Below are 20634 nucleotides of genomic sequence, written 5' to 3'. Positions count from 1 at the left end.
CAGGCTGGCCGGCCAGTTGTGGTCTCAAACACATGATCCTTGCTCTCCCCTCCTGGCCCTCTGTTCACATTCTTGGCCCCTCTTCTTCCCCGCAGAGGCCTGGCCCGGGACCGTGGGCAGCAGGGTGCTGTTCTGCTTCCGTGCCTTTCCTTCTGGCTGGAGGCTCCAAGCAGCCAGAGGAAACATGGAGTGCAAGTTAATAAATGGCCTTTTGTTAGGAAGGTCAATTGAAGTGACGGTAGAGACGCTGTTAAAAGTAATTTGCAGTCAGAAAATATGTAATTCAGGGCAAGCCACTGTGAGTGATGACCTCTGCCTGGATATCTTGGGCGTTTCTCATTAAGAGGCTCCTTGGCTGGTGGCGGCCATGCCCCACCGCCAAGTGGGCCGCAGCCCCTGGAGCAGCCATTTGTCTCCCAGGCACAAAGGCTGCCTTGATCCCCAGGGCACAGCAACCCCCGCAACCAAGGGAGAGAGGCGGGGGAGGCATGGGGATGACTGTGCTGGCTGAGCCAGACCTGCAGTGGGCTGGGCAAGCTGGGCTCCTGAGCTCTGAGGCCCAGTTCTTTGTCTGCTTCAGCCGGAGGCTGCCTGCAGCCATCTTGGAAGCTGCTGGGTGCCTCCCCGGGTGCATTGTGGGAGAAGCATCTTCCCTTCGCAAGCACACTCACCCTCCTGCAATTGGCAGCAATGGAGAGAACCCTTGTCACCATGCCTCGTGGAGTGCATTGCCACCCGGGAATATGGATCTCCCAGCGAAAGAGATATTCTTTGTGTGTGCTCACTTCATCTCACTCTTTGTCTCCCCTTCTCCCTCTGCCCCTCCCTTCCCTCCTTTCCCTCATTTCTTTTTCTCCTTTTCATTCTCCATCCCTCTTTCTCTTTGATAGTAAAGGCAGTAGTGTTACATTTTTTTGTTGTTGCTTCACGTGTTCTTTATTAAATTCACAGCATGATATTTAACACTGGCAGGATTCGTACATTCTGCTAATGAGTTGTTAATTGCAAAGCATTTTGGGTAACCGACAGCAGGTACCAATATTTTGCAAACTGCAGCCGTGTGGTTTTTATGTTCCCCCAAATACAGGATTTTTCAGGGACAGAGGCACTTTATTTAGTGATTTGCTCTGGATTGGGCAGGTTTAGCTATTTAACCCTAAACCCATATCGGGGTCACACATATGGAGCCACTTGATAAATATATACTTAATACCTGGGTGCAAGAGACCTGAGTCCTGCGCTGTTAGAGATAAAACCTGCCTAGAAAATGAAAATTGAAACAAGGGAAGGGTGTAGTGGTGCCTGTTGCAAGCTTAGTTTTGGTAGATGCATATAAAATATAACTGTAATTTGGCCAGGAGGGCAGGGGTGCCAGGCACGGCTGAGCCCTAACCAGGAACAAGTCAGTTTCCGGAGCTCTCTGTGGGCTCTGCTGGCTAAATGGGTGACCTGCACGTAGCGTTTTGATGGTTCCTCTGAGGTAGGCTACAGACACTTAGAGTGGCCAGTGCTTTTTGATAAGAGGCCAAGGAGCAAGAATGTGCCTCCTGCCGCCTCTTTAGGCAGGATGTTTGGTTTGCTTTTGAAGCTGTGGCCAGCCTTGAGAGCACCGCAGCCACTGGGGTTTAATTGCTGCAGAATGAGGTGGAATTTATTCTGTTCTTTCCCCCTGCGTGCCCAGTAAAAGTAGTCTGTGTCAGGTGTTGCTGCTTTTATTTGGCTTCTGGTACACAGCCACGTTAGCGGCCAGGCCCACTGCTCTCTGTACTCTGTCAGCCTCCCCCGCTGGTTGTGTGCAGAGGAAGTGGGTGGCGGAACAGCGATCCCGCGTACTGTCTTTTCATCCAAGTGACCAGTGAGAACTGGGGTCACTGTCGGTGCTTAGCTTTGAGTAAGTGCCACTTGACCCACGGGGTTAAACTAGACAAAGAAGTGGGCCAGACCTCTAGTGCATGCTGCCTCCCGCTCCAGCCAGAGCCCGTGTGCTCTGCAGCCCCCCGGCCCCTCTGCTTTATTCCGAGCATCTCGTGTGTCGTGGACCTCTCTGGGCCCTTCTTTTCGTATCCCCTCTTTCAGTTTTTGCAACAGCTGGTGAGTGGATCAAGACCTCATTTTACAGTTGAGAGAAAGCCGGGGCTCTCCAAGCTTTGATTTTTTTGTTCAGACACTAACTTGTAGGTGTGGAGTCTGGAGCCACACACACCTCTTGTGCCCATGGCCAGATCTCTTCTCTGTTTTAGGAGCTCTTGACTTCTCTGCCGAATGTCTAGCTAGGTTTCTCCATGTGGGAGTACTGTGTGAGGGACAGAGGTTGCCTCAAGACTTTGCCAGGGGTGGCTCATCTAGTATTGGTCCCTGGTCAGAAATCCGGCAGTAGGGAATAGAGTTAAGAATCATGTGGGGGCTGGCCGGGTAGGTCAGTGGGCAGCGTGCTTGTCTAGCCTGCATTAGGGGTTCCATCCCTAACACCACATACAACTTGCTGTACATACCTGTAATGTGAGCACTTGTGAGGCAGGTGGAGGCAGGAGGGCAGGGGTTCAATGCCAGCCTGGAATTTATGATGATGTGGCTTTTGTGCTTGAGTGGAAATTAGCTCCTGAGAGCAGACACAAGCCTCAGCATTCCACGCTAACAGCTTGAGGTTGAATTCTTGATCTGAGCTTGGGGTCAGATAAGGCCAGGTGAGGAATGCAGGGCTCAGCTGAGGGTAGCTGCCCCAGGATTCTCCGGCTATTTGAAGCCTTGCTCACTCACATTAGACACGAGTTTGAATTCTCTGCTCTCCATTTCCTTTTCCAAACCAGGACCAAGCCACCATGCCTGAAGTCAAAGAGCTTTCAGAAGCCTTGCCGGAGACACCAGCGGACCCCATCACAGGAGTCGGGGTAGTGGCTTCCCGGAACCGAGCTCCGACAGGCTACGATGTGGTAAGACAATGGCAGCTTGTCCGTTCTGCTCTCTGTCCCTGTGTGGAAGATGTGTGTCTTCCTTCTCAGAACTTAGAATGGCCAGAGGAGGTGGTTGGGAGTGTCCTGCTTTGGGAGTCAGCCTGCTGAGGCCATGTGGTGTGGGAGTGACTTCCTCCTGGCTTTGGCTCTGACTGGCCTTTGGCATCTGTGGTGGTCACTTTTTACCTTTTAATTAGATCCATTGTTTTCCAAAGTCACCTCTAGTGTAGATACTTCATTGTCTTGTATTGTCCCAGGAGTGTAAAAGGTCTGAGTGTGTGGTGTTGTCCTTGCCCGCAGCCAATAGGGGACTTGTGCAGTTATTAGCTTACTGGGGCCACCCTGTGCCTCACAGGTAGCATCCTTGACCTCTGCTTAGTCAAAGCAAAGAACACCCCGGGGCAAGGATGGGTGAGCAAAATCAGCCCCGACTGCGAACCTCTTTGGTCAGTCTGCATCAGGTCATCACTGTAGAAAGAGGAGTCCATTAAAAAAAAAAATCAGGGAAACAAAACTTCTCCTTCTCTACTGTTGAGATGCCTATGGAGAGATGGGGAGGGTCCTTCTTGACAAAGATTTGCATCTGGCCGGCCTCCTGTCTTCAAAGCCCAGTTGGAGTGTCTAACTTTCCATAAAATAGAATCATTAGGTATGGCTTTATGCCCTAAAACTCTTGGGGAAGCTGATAAAAGCACTCCTGGTTTAAGAAGCTAAAGTGTGCTGTGATGAGCTGGGTCTGAGCTGGCTCTGCCCCTGGGCCGTCAGGGACCCCGGAGGCTCAAGCCCCGGGCCTGGCTCTCACCGCTTTTGCTGTTCTCTGTCCGTCAGTATCTGTAGTGTTCTGGCTGCACCTCTGGGGTCATCCAGACTGCTGGGCTAGTGGGCGGCGGATGGCCTTTGATAGCTTGGCTTTCTGAAAGTCCCTGGAAGCCTGACAGGGGCACAATCTATCCCTATCATTTTCTTCTAACATGTAGCTCAGGGCACGAGAGCACGGTGTCAAATGAGTGAAATTAATAAGCACGTTTCACCATCAGGCTGCACTATGCATTTTAGTGGAAGGTGAGCAGGGCAGGAGGCTGGCTCGGCTGGAATTACCCAGCCTGCACAGGGCCCTAGGCTCCGCTAAGAGCTCTTTCTGGGAGCAAGGTGGCAGTCTGCTCTTCATCTGGCATACAGCCTCTTCTCAGATAAACATCTCGTTCCCAAGAGCCCTGGCCTGGAGTTCAAGGGGAAAGGTGGGGGGCGGGGGAGGGGGGTGGTGGTGAGAAGAGGCACTTCCGCTTTCTTTTCATCTGGAGTTCCACAGTCAGACGGCATTGGAACCAAAGTGTGGGAGTGTTTGGGAAGGCTGCAAATACCGCCCAGAGGCTGAGGAAGCCCTGTGGCAGCCGGAGCGAGGCCGCTCTCTGTGTACAACCCGTCTAGGCCTAACCTCCTCACTCAGTGATGACCCTGCTGGTAGTCATCACAAGGCTGGCTGGCCCTGAGCTGCCATAGGAAAGCTTCCTAGGCACCGCTGCTGCTTGAAGCTAAAGATGCTAAACATTTCATTTATTCTTTTAAAGATTTTATTTTATTTATTATGTATACAGTGCTCTGCCTGCATGTACACCTGCAGGCCAGAAGAGGGCATTAGATCACATTATAGATGGTTGTGAGCCACCATGTGGTTGCTGGGAATTGAACTCGGGATTTCTGGAAGAGTAGTCAGTGCTCTCCAGCCCCAATAGTTTTTCTTTATATTTATATTTTTTTCTTTTTTGGGGGGCGGGGGAGGTGTTGAGACAAGATTTCTCTGTGTAGCCTTGACTGTCTTGGACATGCTTTGTAGACCAGGCTGGCCTTGAACTCACAGCGATCCGCCTGCCTCTGCCTCCCAAGTGTTGGGATTAAAGGCGTGAGCCACCATTTATAAAAATGTAATTTCACGACTTCCTTTCTGGATCAGGGCAGCATCTTGGACGAGGGGACTGGAGATCATTTGCTAACTGTCTCAATTCATTGTCTCTAATTGTGCAGTTGTCCTGCGGAAGCCCTGTTTCCGTCCTTCAGCCCAGGGCTTGGCGTGACAGGCTCATGTACCTACCCTCAGAGATTGGGGTGGGTCTCAGAAAAGGTGTGGGAAAGGCTCAGAAGCAAAACTGCTGGGCTGGAAGAGCGAGGGGAAGTGGCTGTGAGACAGCTGAGTGTAGACAGAGGTGGGGGAAGGTGACAAAAGGAGGCAGCTGTCAGGCTAGCCTAGGCGCACACAGGAAGGATTTCAGGGTGAGGGAGGGTACAAGTGGGCAGGACTTGTCTGGTGAGGTCAGGCTGGGAGGGCAGAGGAGGTGGGCTCCAACACCAACCAGAGAGCGGATGGGCGGGCCCATTGTTCCGCCCTCGCTCCTTCCTGCTGTCGGGTGCTGGGAAGCCAGCCTTGGTGGTAGCCTCTGACTTCCTCCGTAGGCAGCATGTGAGTTACCCCCCCTCGTTCCTTCCCCCCTCTTTTCATCTCTCTTCCTTTCAATGGTCTCGAAACTAATTAGGCAACAAGACATTTCTTCAAAACTGCTGGTCCTGCATAATTTATAGATACCCCAAGTTTCCCAGGTGTCTTCAGAGTCGTTGTAGCTGCCATTGTTTGAAGCATCAGATATAGGGTGCTGTGTGAATGCTGGACAAACCGGCTCTCCTCTGGCCAATGGGTCAGGTTTAGGGATCAAAAGGACACACAGGTTTAAAATTGGAAATGTGCAAATGAGGAGGCAGTTGTCATGCACCAAAGCAGGAGAAGAAAAGGAAAACAAAAATTAAAAAAAAACTCACAAAACCATCTGCTCAGTGGTGAAGCAGGGTCAAGGAATTAAATGCTCAAAGAATTAAAACCCCCGGGAGGAAGGTAGCAAGCTCCTGCCCAAAGTATGTGGTGGCTATCAAGAGGACGTGTGCGCCACAGCCATTAGACTGTGCTCTGACCGAGCTGGTGTTCAGGTCACTAGGAAGGCCAAGTTGTGGTAGGAGGCCCTTGTCCCTAGTGGCCAGAGGACAAGTGACCTCATTTCCATGGGTGCCATCCCTGCATCAGGAGAGAGATAAGGCGCAGCTTGCCTCTGTGGACCCCTGTCCTCCTCAGCATGCTTCTGCGGCAATGGATTGTTCCTGAGCAAAGAAATGGAGGCTTGGAGGGCCCTGTATCCCACAACTCACAGGCTGGTTTCTTTTTAGAGCTGAGCTTTTCTTTTTTGATAAAGGCACCAGGTGTTCCCATATTTTTGTTTTGATAGAAAATATACTAAACCAAGATTTACTGAAAACATGGAAAGTGGTTTTATGACCAGCCCTTGGGCCCTGGTTTCCTGTAACTTGAATCTGGAAAACTGTGAACCATCCGGGACAGTCCTGTCTGGAGCTGAGGACACTTGGTGCTTGCTGTAGTGAGAGCAGTGAGTGTCGCTGTGCAGGAGGCCAGAAGGCTGCCTCAGGAAGTCCTGTCAGAAACAGTGGCTTCCTGTGCTTGCTGGGGAGGAGCTGCCTTCTCTTCTGGCCTCCCTCACCCTCCCACCGCCACACACTTCAGTGACCAAAGCTCCCTCAGACAATGGACAGACAGGACAATGTCTTGGCACTTCCTTCTGCTCATAGAAATCTCTACCTCACTTTTGCAAAGACTTGTAAAAAAATTAAACCTCAGATATTTGGATTGACAGAGAAATTGATTTTTCTTTTCGTTAATGTAGAATTTAAGTTGAGGTAATTATGGATTTATATGCACTTTAAGGAGTAATGCGAACATTTGCACTCCTTGCCTAAGATCGGGTGAAGAGGGAACAGAGATACAGTGTGCACTTTCACCCAGTGGTAGTGTCTGCAAACAGCAGCATGTGCGGGAATTGAATCCAGAGTCCTCTAGCAGAGCAGCTCTGGTGCTCTAACCGCTGAGCCACATCTATCAACGCTCCTGTGGTTTTTTGTTTTTGTTTTACTGTTGACTTTCCAGGGTTCTTAGCTGTGTCTGATTAGAACCCTCTGTGTGTGTGTGTGTGTGTGCTTCAGGAGACATATGTCTTTTTCCCTTAACACAATCTTTCATGTGGCAGAAGCTTTAAAGTTTGATCAAGTCTAGTTTTTCTATTTTTTTATTTATGAATTGTTTAGGTATCAAATATATGAACCTTTTGCCTACAATCCCAAAAAAGTTTCTGGTAATGAACACATTTTATAGTTCATGTAATATTTAAGTATATGGTTTATCTAAGATACAAACTTCGGTTGAGCCCCCTCCCTCCTTTGGAAGAGCAAATACTCTCACCATTTGTGGAAAGTGGTCTTTCCTCCTGAACATGTGACAGAAAGTAATGACCGTGGGTGTGACTCTCTGTCTGTTCTCATGGCTGTCCCTTTGCTGGTCCATGTAAAGTGATGACCACGGGTGTGACTCTCTGTCTGTTCTCACGGCTGTCCCTCTGCTGGTCCATGTAAAGTGATGACCATGGGTGTGACTCTCTGTCTGTTCTCATGGCTGTCCCTTTGCTGGTCCATGTAAAGTGATGACCGTGGGTGTGACTCTCTGTTCTCATGGCTGTCCCTTTGCTGGTCCATGTAACCTTGTTACTGAAGCTGCACAGTGAAGTTCTGAAGTCAGTACAGCTATCTCTCCCCCCCCTTTACCCCCCCCCCCCACTGCCCCTTTGATGCAGGGCTTCACGTAGCTCTGGCTGCCTGGAACCCACTATGTTGCCCTTTTTCAATCTTGTGACAATCTTGCTTCAGCCTCCCAGGCACATCCATCCATCCATCCATCCATCCATCCATCTATCATCTATCATCTATCTATGTATCTATCATCTATCTGTCTGTCTGTAGTTGTGTTTTCAAGGTTGTTAGAGTTGTCTGTTCTGTGTCTTGTACTATAACTTGTCTATATAAAGAAAAAATTCCCTTGGGATTTTGAAGGGCATTGATGTTAAATCTGTGTAGGATTTGAACATCTTTAACTTTTTGTTTGTTTGTTTGTTTTTCTTTTTGTTTTTGGAGACAGAGTTTCTCTATGTAACTTTGGCTGTCCTGGACTCACTTTACAGACCAGGCTGGCCTCGAACTCACAGCACTCTGCCTGCCTCTGCCTCCCTGAGTGGTGGGATTATAGGCGTGCGCCACCATCTTCACCTTTCCCATTGAGCTTGCTAATTCCTTAATTGTATTACAGTATTTGGTTCCTTGATTTCCTTGGCAACATTTTATACTTTTTAAACATGTAAGTATATCCATGTTTTGGTAGATCCAAGTGTGATTGCTTTTTAAAATTGCGTTTTTATTTATTGTGCGTGTGGGAGCAACCCAGAGTGCATGTGCAGGAGTCAAAGCAACATACAGGAGTCTGCTCTCTCCTTCTACCCCTGAGGGATAAGTGGAAGTCATCGAGCTTGGCAACAAGTGTCTCAACCGACTGAGCCATCCTACTGGCCCCAGTGTAGTCTGGTTTTTATTTTGAATGATGGTAGATTGACGTGTGCCTCTAATTCCGATGTTAACCGCTGTCATATAGGAGTACACCGCTGCTGTTCGCAGGTCTCTGACTGGCCTTTCACTTCCTGCTCTTGCTGGATGCAGGAGCAGGGCGGGGAGCTGAGATGTCCTTGATGTACCATTGATCATAGGGGAAACCTCATTATCAACTGTGTTGACTCTGGATCCTACTGTAGGTGTTTTCACCAAATGGAGGACGTTTCTATACATGGTTTTCCAAGACTATCGTGGCTGATGGATGAGTTTTTAGATGTGTTTTCTGCATCAAGTGATCTGATCATGTGTTTTTGTTTTGTTTTGTTTTGTTTTGTTTTGTTTTGTTTTGTTTTGTTTCTCTTTATCCTGTTAACAAACGTGGCAGATTACGTTGTATATTGAACAGCCGGACATTCCCATTTGGCCATGACACTTGTTTACCGATGACTTCTCCTTGCTAATCTTGCTAATAATTTCTACACCTATGTTCAAGAAGACTGTCATTAGCCGTGTTCTTAGTTTTACATGATTTCTGTCTGGTTTGATAATTCTAGATTCATGAAATGAATTAGAAAGTGCTTCCCCGTTCTACTTTCCAAAAGAGACTGTATAATTGGTGTTAATTTTTCATTAAGTGTACTGTAAAAAAATTTTAGTGACTCTGGGGTCTGGAGATTTAAGTCCTTTGAAGGTTTAAAAGTTTCAAATCTGGTTTCCTTAATAGTCAGAGAGCTGTTTTTATGCTGTAGTAGACTGAGGCAGCTTGTGCTTTTCAAGGGATTGGGTTGTTATCAAATGCGCATAGAATTAGCCGTAATGCCCCCTCCCCCCTTCTTTGATGTCTACAGGGTGGTGACTTTTTTTTTTGTACTGGTGATTGTGCCTTCTCTTTTCTTAGCCTTCCTAGAAGTTAATCAGTTTTATTCGTATTTTCCCCAAACAACTGTTTCATTGATAGTTATATATATTTTTTTTTTCTTTTTAATTTCATTACTTTCTGTTGTTATTTTCTTTGGGCTTATTTCACTCATTTTCTAGATCCTCAGATGGGAGCTTCTTATTTGTTTTATTTTATTTTTTTAATCCTATCCACTCCCACAACTCCTCCAAGATCAACTTTGCCTTCCTTACACACCCAACTTTGGATCCCCCCCTCCACACTCTTGGTTTTTGGAGACAGGGTTTCTTTGTGTAGCCCTGGCTTTCCTGGACTGGCTTTGTAGTCCAGGCTGGTCTCGAACTCAGAGATCCACCTGTCTCTGCTAGGATTACAGGCATGTGCCAATGCGCCCAGCTCTCTCTTTTTGAAAAAAATACACCCATCAAGTCTGGTTTGTGCTGCCCACATACTCATCGGTGTGTGGCCTTGCACTGGAGTGTGGTCACTTGCCAGAGGCTACACCACTTTTGGAACAAACAGACTCTTTCCCAGTAGCAATCAGTGGCCAGAAGTAGAGCAGTGTGCCCACTTGCCCGCTCCACGCATGGATTCGGGGCGGCTTAAGCTTGGACGGGTCTTGTGCATGCTGTCACAGCTGTGTCTTTGTAGTCATCCACCCGGTCTTCTGCAAAGATCCCTGAGCCATGGGAGGAGGGAGTGTGGTGTACATGTCCTATTTAGGGCTAAGCGTTTAAGTCTCTTACTCTGCACCTGGGCCAGTTGTGGGACCCTGTGTTCATTGTCACCTACTGCAAATGGACGTTTCTCTAATGAGGGTTGAGAGATGCATACTCTTTTGTCAGATTTTTTAGAAGACCGAATCTCACTCTATAGCTCAGGTTTGTCTGGAACTTGCAGTGATTCTCCTGCCTCAGCCTCCTACATGCCTGAACTATGGGCATGAGCCTCTACACATGGCTTTTCCACATTTCTAGTGTCTTGTGTTCAGATCGACCTCTCAGCACTGCTCTTCTTGCTTCATGGATTTTCATGTTCTATTTACACTTTTCAGTACATTTAACATTCAGTACATTAGATGATGTAGTTGATACACAGAGTATTTAAAATGTTGTTTCCAAACACTAAGAGGGTTTCCTTATTGATTTCTAGCTTGATTCCATTGTGTTCGGGGAGAACCCTGATTCTGTTCTTGACAACCTGTGGAGGTCTCATAGTCCACAGAAGGATCTGTGTGGTCTGTGCCTCGGAGCACACGCAGCAGTGCCTGCTCTGCTGTTGATGGTGGAATGCTCAGTGAAGGCCAAGTAGGTTCTCGAGGTGAGCAGTGCTCTCGTGGTTCTCTCTGTCCTTGTTTGTTTGCTTTGGGTTAGGGTCCAGCTGCTTTGTCGTTTTTTTGAGAGAGCTGTGTTGAAAGTTCTAACCATAGTTGTGAATATATCTCTTGGTTTCTTTTTAGCACTGTCAGTTTTTGCTTCACGGATATATTTTTGCGGGACCATTGAATGGTGCTTTAGGATCGCCATGTCTTCTAAGTAGATCGATTGATGACGGTGTCCCCTTCTGACTGTTAAGTGCACTGTTTTATATGAGTGTAGATATTCCTTTCAGTTAAGTACTCCTTTTTTCACACTTTCACAGCCACCTTGTCTATAGTCTTAGGATTTCTGTTGCTGTAATGACCCTAAGCAGCTTGAGGAGAGAAGGGTTTATTTTGCTTACATTTCCACATCACATTCCCAGTTCAAGGCAGCCAAAGCAGGCATTTGAGGCCGGAACCTGGAGGCAGGAACTATTGCAGACGCCATGGACGAAGTGATTACTAGCTTAGTCCCTATGCCTTACTCAGTTTGCTTTCTTATAGCATCCAGGACCATCATCTCTGGAACTGTACTGCCCACAGTGAATTGTACCCTCCTACAGCAATCATCAATTAAGCAAATGAGCACAGGCTTGCCCATAGGTCAATTTGGTAGAAGCATTTTCTCAGTTGAAGTTTCTTCTTCCTAAATAACTTTGGCTTGTGTCAAGTTGCCATAAAACTAGCCAATACACGCATTATATGTGTAGATTAGGTTGGCCTTACATGCCTGCCTCTACCTCCTGAGTGCTGGAATTAAATGTGCCTTCACACCTGACTTTGAGACACATTTCTTAAGGGCAGATATGTTTATGTCACTCTGCCAGTCTCTGGTTCTTTAATGGGTATATTTAGGCCATTTATACATAGTACAAATTTTGATACCTTAGGGCTTAACTAAACCATCTTATTGCTTGTTTTCCATTTAGTCTCTATTTTTTAATTCTATCTCCTTTTGTCTTAGTTAAACATTTGTTAGGATCCTGTTTAGCTTACTGGCGTGCTTTTGAGTGGTGGTTCTTTGCATTAGGTATTATACTGTAAGCCTCCCATATCATGTAACTAGTTTTCAAGGGAAATGTAGAGTATGCGTCTCCTTCACCAGCCTCGTTAATACTACAGCATCATCTTGAGTGTTTCCAGCACATGCACTTAAATCCACACAGCATTGTGTTCATCACCATATCACATGTGACTGAGGACATTTATGAGGAGGAAATCCATATTCACTCATTTTTATTGACCTTGTTGTCTTCTTTCTGAGACTGCCTTTTTTTCCCTTCCCTGAAGGAAATTTCACTGAAAGTAGGATGCTGAGTTGAAAAATAGTGGGCCCTTCTCTCTGGGCACCATGATTTCTAATGAGAAATAGCTAAAGACCTTCCAGGGCGACAGCTTTGGGATTCCCCATGTGCCTGTAAATAACCCTGTGCCTGTGGTCTGTGAGAAAGCCCAATAAGCTCAGCAGCCCCCAGGGTGACCTTTGGTGGGCTTGTACTTCGGTTTGTTGTGGGGCCTTGCAAGGAGGAGTGCATATTGTTTCCATCTCCCCAGGGAGAAAACTCTCACAACTGATGAATTTAAAGTGTACTATTTGATGAATCTGAGCACCAGTCTATGTAGCCATCATCACCTCCCACCTCTCAATAGTCCATCCCTCATCCCTATCCCCATCCCCATCCCCAAACCCATCCTCATTGATAGGGAGGCATTGATCCACTTCTATCCTCAGCTGGCTTCCTGCCTGCCTGCCTTCCTGCCTCCCCCACCCTTCCCCTGCCCGGTGTACTGTAGTTATGTGGTGATGCCCTCACATTGTGGAGAATGTCAAACGTTCTGGCTGTCTAAAGAGTTGTTCTGCATTGCACCTCACCTGACAGGAGGTGACTGTTTGATCATGTCCAGTTTGGGCTACTTAGAACAAAGCCGCTGTGAACGTGCACACACATGTGCCTTCTTTCCAGTTGTTAGTACCCATCAGTGGAATGGCTTTAGCATTTATAGTTAAGGCAGTGACTTATTCAAGTTAATCTTTATGTATGGTTTGATGTGTGGGTCACAGGTCACTTTTTAGCCTATTGCTTTATTGTGTTGTAATCTTCGCAGATTACTCTTTCGTGAGTGAAGTACCTTGACCCTATTATCTAAAATCAGTTGCTGGGTAGACACTGATTGTACTGCTGTGCTCTGTCTGTGCACCAGGCCTTTGGAGACCTTGGCTTTAGTTAGTCCTCAACTCTGTTTCTTTGGTGTCCTATGTCTTTTGAATTTTAATAGAATTTAGGACTCCTTACAGAAATGTCTAATACTCTCCTGGGACTATGGAGTGCCTGTATTAAAAATTTGCTGGTAATTGGGCATGTTCATGGTTCTGGGTCTTTAGATCTGTGAATACGGTACTTAAATCTTTCAAAGTTTCAACTGTCTTTTCTTTTTCAGTGTGCAGTTTGTGGATATATTTTTGCCAAAATTATCCTTAGTTATCACAAATTTTTATTTTCATGTAAAATGCTATTTACTTTATTCTCACTGGAGTACAGGTGGCTTTTGTGGCTATTGAATTAGTTTTCGCAGCTTAAAAAAATTCTTTAAATGTCTACATAGGTAGCAATGATGCCTACGAATACAAAGTTTTATTTATTATCTCATGCTTTTATAATTATTTTTCCTGCCTTATTGCACTGGCTAGCATGTCCAGTGCACTATTGACTAACAGTTATGACTTCAGGTTTCATTTCCTTGTTTCAAACCTTAGAAGAAAAGCCTTCAGTGCTTGACTGTTTGAAAATGCTGTTGGCTGTAGGTTTATCTATTGATACCGTGCAGCAGGGAGTACCCTTCCAGAAAGCTTTAGTTTTACATGGGAGTTTAATTTTGTCAAGTGCTTTATATGCTCCTGCTGCAGTGCTGGGTGGTTCTTATTTAATTCTTGATGTGATGAAACACACTGATGTTTGAATGTTAAACTAAACTTAAGTTCCTGGGGTAAACTCCATGTGGGCATAAAAGATTGTCTCTTTTACATGTTGTTTGATTTCATTTGCCAGAATTAAGAACTGTTATGTAGGGTTAGGGAATGTAGGCAATGGTTTAGCACTTACATGGTGTGCATGAGACTTTTGGAAAGAAAAAAAAAAAGGAAAGCAGAAATATTATGCATATGCTCGTGAGAAATATGGATTGCTGTGGCTTTTTGTTCCTACAATCACCAGTGTTGTTCGTGGGTGTCACTTTTCTGTTTTATGAAATGTTTTATGTAAAATTTTTATTTTTTTTTTTTCTTTAAATGATTGTCGAATTTACAATTGAAAACTCTCTGGGTCAGTACATAGAAAAGTTTGTAGTAAGCCAAGGATGTATCTCAGAGGTGGAATTCTTGCCTAGCATATACAAGGCCCTGGTTCAATCCCTAGCACTCAAGGATAGATGATAGATAGATAGACAGACAGACAGACACAGAGATAGATACAGAGATTCATTAAACAGTTTGTTGTAACACTTGTTTTTTTTAAAATAGAGGGATCTAAGTTATCTTTTTTTAAAGATGTGTATGTTTGGGGCCTGAAGTGCACGTATACTGTACATGCTAGTGGCTGCTGGGCATTGTAAACACCCCCACCACCCCCCACCTCCTACCTGGAGTTACAAGCAATTGTGAGCCACCTAACAAGTGTTCTGAAAACCGAACCTGGGTCCTCCACAAGAGCAGCCGTTGCTGAGCTGTCTCTGCAGCCCACGTGTTCGCTATTCTTGATGAGTATCAGTAATTTCTGTCTAACATTTTCCAATCAATTAGGTTTTCTAGTGTCCAGGCATAAAGTTCTTCATAATATCCTTTTGTTTTGTTTTTACTTTTTATGAAATCTGTTGGTTACTTTTTCTTTAATTCATAATAATAATAATAATAATAATAATAATAATAATAATAATAATAATAATTGATGTCATCTTTTTTTTCCCCGTAAGACTGTCTAGAGTTTACAATTTTTATTTTCTCAAAGCCCTAGCTTTTAGTTTATTTGTTTTCTTTTTCTCTTTTCTCTTTGATTGTTTTCTTGTTATTATCTTTAGGCTTAACAGCCTGGTTTCTAAGGAGGAGTTCTGTCCATGGACTTGTCACCCCCCTCCCCGCAAGCATTAGAGCTAAGAATTTCTTTCTGAGTGCAGCATTGGCTGCTTTCCTCAAACATGATTATGTTATAGAGAATTTTAATTCATTCATAAAATCTAAAATCTTTTTATGTGCCTCTTGATCACTGTTTTATTTTAATGTGTGCTATTTTGTTTTCACATTTGGGCATTTTCTAGATGTGTGCATTATTTACAACTTGTTCTCTTCCATGTGGCCAGAGAACATAGATATGAGTTTTGGAAGCCTTCCTTTGTAAGCCTGATAACATTTTTAACCTGTATGAGCTGTGCGTGCTCTCTGCAAACCACAGGCTGTACACAGGCTGCAGACTGTATCTGTCCTGTCCTGTAGGCTGTGTGCAAAAACCCAGGCCTTCCAGGTAATCAAGGCTGTCAGACCCAGATAAGGAGCAGCAGAGTAGGGAAGAAAACTCTGCTGCCATCTAGGGCAGTTTGTCAGTGGTCACCCATTACAAACACTATCCACTCCCCATCCGGTGTCTCTATTGAGACCTAAGTCACATATGCCTCTTCATAGGGGCATACAGGTCACATGTATCCCATAGCACAGGTCACATATTAACCAAGTGTCCCAGTTACTTTTCTGTTGCTGTGATAAACACTTTGAGTGGAACCATCTAGAGGAGGAGAATGTTTATTTTACTGGCCATGGTCCATCCTCAGGGAAGCCAAGCATGTCTGCTGCTTACTGACTTGTTCTCTGTGGCTCGCTTAGCCACCTTTTGTACACAGCCCAGACCCATCTGTCCAGAGAATGGGCTGCCCATGATGTAGGAAGGCTGGGCCCTTCTGTATCAATGAACAATTAAGAAAAAGCTCCACAGACATGCTTAGAGGCCAGTCTGGGGGAGGCAGTTTTTCAGTTGAGACTGTGCTCCTGGGTGTGGCACACCGACCACTAATGCTAGTCATGACACCAAGCCTGCATCCTCGAGATGCAAGGACCAGAACCCTTCCTTGGAAACCTTTGGGACTAGAGAGGATACCTCAGCTTCCCACTGTGGTGTTATGAGAGACCTTTTACTTGAAAAGGACCGATCTGTGTTCTCTTGTCAGTCCCCAGCTATCTAACAGTTTACACTGTGGTTTGTCTTGCGAAATACATCTGAAAGCATATTCGTTGTTACCACAGTTATTTTCTACAGGTGTCAGCAAGGCCTGGTGGTTGGCTTCTATGTTCCAGCTGGTTTTCTGTCTTCTTAGTCACCAAGTGATAGGTACTGGAGTCTCTGACCACAATTGTGGATTCCTCTGTCTACTTTTTAGTTCTTGCTTTCCGCATTTTGAGGTTCTGCTGTTAAGTGCATAAACACTAGAATTGAAACCATTCCTCTTGGTTGACCTGACCCCCTTACCATTTTAAGTGACCTTACCAATATATTTTGCTCTGAAGAGTACTTTGGGGTGTAGTAGGACACAGCAGTGGCTTCCTCGTGATTAGTATTGGCATGATGCACTCTTTTCCATGTTGTTCCTTTGAACCCATCTGTGACTTTATATTTAAACTAGGACTCTTATAAATAGTAAATTATGCAATCTATTTCTTCTGTAGATCATTTACACTGAAAATTGTTATTGATGCATTTGAGTTTAACTGAACCTAATTTGCTCTTTGTCATCTGCTGTCCCGTGTCGTCCCCCCCCCCCCCCCCCCCCCCCCCCCCGCCAACCATCTGCTGATGGTTTCTGTGGTGGTTTGAATGAAGAATGTCCCCCATAGCTCAGGTGTTTGAGCCTTGCTTATCAGTTGGCAGTGGTATGTGGGGAGGTTAGGGCACCCAGCCTTCCTGGAGGAAGTCATCAGTGTGGCAGAAGGTGAGAGTATGGGCCTTCACCCTGTCATGGGTGTTCTCTCTCTGCTTTGCGCTTCTGTCTAAAGATGCTCTTAGCTTCCTACAGCTGCTGTGTCTGCTGCTTGTCAGGCCCCACTCCCGCCCCACCATGGCAGACTCTTAGCCCTCTGGAACTGTAAGCCAAAATAAATTCTTTCATAGGTCCCTTTTGGCCAGGGTTTTTTTTTTTTTTTTTAATCACGGCAACAGAGAGAAGCCAATACAGTTTCCTTTCCCCCCCTTCCCCAGCGTCTTTCCTTTGCTCGCTCTCTTTTTTTTCTTTCAGTGCTGGGAATAAAGCCCAGAGCTTAGCTTGTTCCAGGCAAATTTCCTACCACTGAACTACATCTTCAGCACTCCCTGCGTCTTTAAAATTGTTTTTTCCCATTTTTCTTTGTTATCTCACTATGTGATTTTTTAAGGATTTATTTATTTTTATTTTATTTTATTTATTTATTTATTTATTTGGTTTTTCGGGACAGGGTTTCTCTGTGTAGCCCTGGCTGTCCTGATTCACTCTGTAGACCAGGCTGGCCTCAAACTCACAGTGATCCGCCTGTCTCTGCCTCCCGAGTGCTGGGATTCAAGGTGTGCACCACCACCGCCCAGCAATTTTTATTTTATATGTGTGAGTGCTTGCCTACATGTATATATGTGCCTAGTGCCCACGGAGGCCAGAATTGGGCATCAGATCCCCATGAACTGGAGTTAGAGATGACTGCAAGCCACAGTGTGAGTGCTGGAGCTGGACCTGGGTCCTCTGTAAGAGCAGTAGGTGTACTCAGCTGCCGAGCCGGCTCCCCAGCCCTGCGGCTTGCTCCTGTTTCTTAGTAGTTCCGCTGTGTTCACACCACACCTCTCTAACGTACCACAGCCTGCCTTTCACAAACAGCGCAGGGCTTGCTTCCCTCCTGGCTTTTGTGCTGTGATTGAAGCACATTTTCCCCCTACGCATGCCATAAACCCCACAAAGCATGGTTATCAGCTTTTATTTAAATTTTTATTATCTTATAAAAAGATTTAAGAAATAGTGAATTCCTTATAGCTCTCCTTATATTGCCATATCTTGTATTCATTGCTCCGCGTCCCCAATTTTCATCTGATGTGGCTTTCCTTCAACCTGAAGAGCATGCTGGGGAGGGGACGTCTCATCCTGAGCTGCTGCTGGCAGTGTGATGTCTCGCCTTTTGCTGCCTGGATAATTTCATCTCTGTTAGTTGAAGGATGTTCTGCCTTGGTACAGAATTCTTACGAGCATTTCCTTTCACTGTGCTGGAGTCCTGGCTCCATGGCCTCTCAGCTTCTGTTGTTTCTTATGGAAGTCGGCTGTCATTCTTACACTGACTCCTCTGTCTCCTGAGGTTGCTTCTGAGGCTTCTTTGGTTTTTACCCCCGGCACCCTGCAATGTACTGGATATAAGAATTCTGATGATTTTTCTAATGGCTGAACTCTGTGAGTTTATAGTCATGGTTAAGTTTGGGTTGTTTATGATTGTTGAGGATACAGTTCTTTTTCAGCTTTCTCTTTTCCTAGGGGCTCTGGCAACATGTATGTACCTGACCACTTCATGCTGTCTCATGGCTTAAGTAGCTAGGAAAATATATAGAAAGAAGCAAGGACAAAATCAGAATTTTAAAAGAGACGATTGTTAATTGAGAATGTGGGCCTTGTAAAAAGCACAGGAACTCCGCAAAGAAACTAAGCAAAATATAGACCAACAAGAGGATAAGCAGATTTTAAATGGTGTGAGACCGGTGCACATGGCTTCCTCCATGAGTGACATGATGTGCCAAAGATGAAAAGCCTGTGTGAGAGCTCTCCTGCTGTGTTTATTGCTGCGTGTGTGTGTGTGTGTGTGTGTGTGTGTGTGTGTGTGTGTGTGTGTGTTGTGCACCACATGCATAAAGTACTTGAAGAGGCCAGAAGAGTGTGTCAGAGCCCCTAGAACTGGAGTTACGGATGGTTATGAGCTGCTGTGTGGGTGCTGGGAATTGAACCCAGGTCCTTTGCAAGAACAGCCAATGCTATTATCCAGTGAGCCATCTCTCGGGGCACCTTCCCTCTGTTTTTTTTTTTTTTTTTTTTTTGATACCCAAGGCTTAGATACCCAAGGCTGGCCTTGAGCTTCTGATGCTCCTGCTTCTTCATCTCAAGTGCTGGGATTACAGGCGTGCACCACCACATCCAGCTTCTACTGATACTTATGAGGAACCCTGATACCATCGCAGATTCCAAGAAAGAAGCCAGCAATACTGTCAGAGAATTATTTCTGCAAAAGAACATGTCCTTGGTTGCTTTTAGGTAACATCCCTGACTGCAGTTCTTGTCTGTCAAGACTGCATCTGGAGTTAACTAAAGGCCAAGCAGCTGGGTACACTGTGAGGGATTTTCCCTCTAATTACACCATTTAAAGTGGGAATGCCCAGCAGGGCTGCACCCATCTGTAATCCCAGCACTCAGGGAGGCAGAGTAGATCTCTGTGAGTTTGAGGCCGGTCTGGTCTACAAAGGGAGTCCAGGACAACCAGAGCTACACAGAGAACCTTGTCTTAAAAACAACGACGACAATAGTAATAATAATAAGAATGTGGGAAGACCCACCTTTAATCTGAACATTTTGAGATAGGAAGGTCCATCTGCAATCTGGGCCACACCTTCTGCTCAAAGCCTATATAAGGACAGGAAAAAGGAAACTTTCGCTCTTTGCCTGCTTGCTCTCACCTCACTAGCAAGTCCATCCCTTCCCTGGCGTTAGAGCCCACTTCTAGGGGATTCTGGGGTATACTGGAGACCAGCTGAGAGTCCCAGCCTTGTGGACTCTCCATTGTTTGACCGCCATTGCTGGACTAGCTGGGCCAGAGCCTGTAATAAATTCCGATATGTATATATGTGTATATATATATTCCTTTGTATTTACACACACACACACACACACACACACACACACACACACACACACACACATCCATCCAATCAGTACTGACCATGCAGAGAGCCCTGGTGAATACAACCTCCTTCATTTGCCAAGGAACATGTGACTTACACATCACCCAGACTATTCCAAAGCTTTGAAAAAAAAAAAAAAGATGGAATCAATTTGTTTCAAAGACCAGGCTGGCCTCAAACTCAGAGACCTGCTGCCTCTGCCCTCCGAGTGCTGGGATTAAAGGTGTGCACCACTGCCACCACTGCCCCCAGAGAGAAGTTCTGATGTTGGTAATGGCATCGCTCCTGTATACTGGGTTCCTGGCATATATTCAAGTGGTTATTGATTATAGTTTGCATAGGTTGCTTAGGAGAAAGCTGGAATTTTGTTTTTGTTTGTTTTTAAGTTGATGCTCTTGTCTATCCCACAAACGTCGTCAAGTTTCCTGCCGCTTCCCGTTCCCTACCATGCTTCCCTTTAGGTCGTCATTAGGATGACATGTTTGCAGTGTCTGTATGAAACTTTGAGACTTTGGGGAGGGTCAGGCCGGGATGGGGTGTAGGTTGAGAGAGGCCAGCCTGTTGACTAGGCTAAGGAAGTCCCCAGCCACTCTGCTCTCTGCCCCTCATTGATATGGCTATCTTCCCAGCATTCCACAACTCCATTCTCACCTTCCTCATCCCTCCTGAGCCACTGACTGGCAAGTCTCTGCCATCCATAGCCCAGTGGACCCCACCCCACCCCATCCAGAACAGGAGCCTGGCTGTGTGGTTTTAGCTTCAAGGGCAAATGTATTGCTTTCCTTTCTAGACTAACTGCAGCACCTAGCATTGGCCTTCACCCCGCCCCCTTGAACGCTGTGCAGCTCCTCCACTACACTGCCACTCTGTGGCCTTACACATACACCGCTCCTTTCCCTGTGCACTTCTGGCCTGTCTCTACAGCAGGCCCCTGAAGGCTGAGGCACTGTGGCATCTATGTCACTACATCCTAGCGCCCAGCACGGGTACACACTGGCTCCACCAGACGCA

The 20634-nt window shown here is 45.9% G+C and overlaps 1 protein-coding gene across 5 annotated transcripts in view; it reads left to right on the top strand.

Annotated features, from left to right (window-relative positions):
- The window catches only part of MVB12B (multivesicular body subunit 12B), a 163771-nt gene that overhangs the window by 10467 nt on the left and 132670 nt on the right, over nucleotides 1-20634 (top strand). For all 5 annotated transcript variants that reach the window (XM_084797664.1, XM_084797663.1, XM_084797667.1 and 2 more), the window contains exon 2: nucleotides 2808-2930. In XM_084797664.1, coding sequence (XP_084653790.1) covers nucleotides 2808-2930 — 123 coding nt within the window. The remainder of the gene's footprint in view (nucleotides 1-2807; nucleotides 2931-20634) is intronic.

This window comes from Acomys minous (genome assembly GCF_964271855.1).
Source record: "Acomys minous genome assembly, chromosome: 10".
Classification (NCBI taxonomy): domain Eukaryota; kingdom Metazoa; phylum Chordata; class Mammalia; order Rodentia; family Muridae; genus Acomys; species Acomys minous.
The sequence above is the reverse complement of the archived record's forward strand: the minus strand, read 5'-3'. Positions and strand labels throughout refer to the sequence as shown.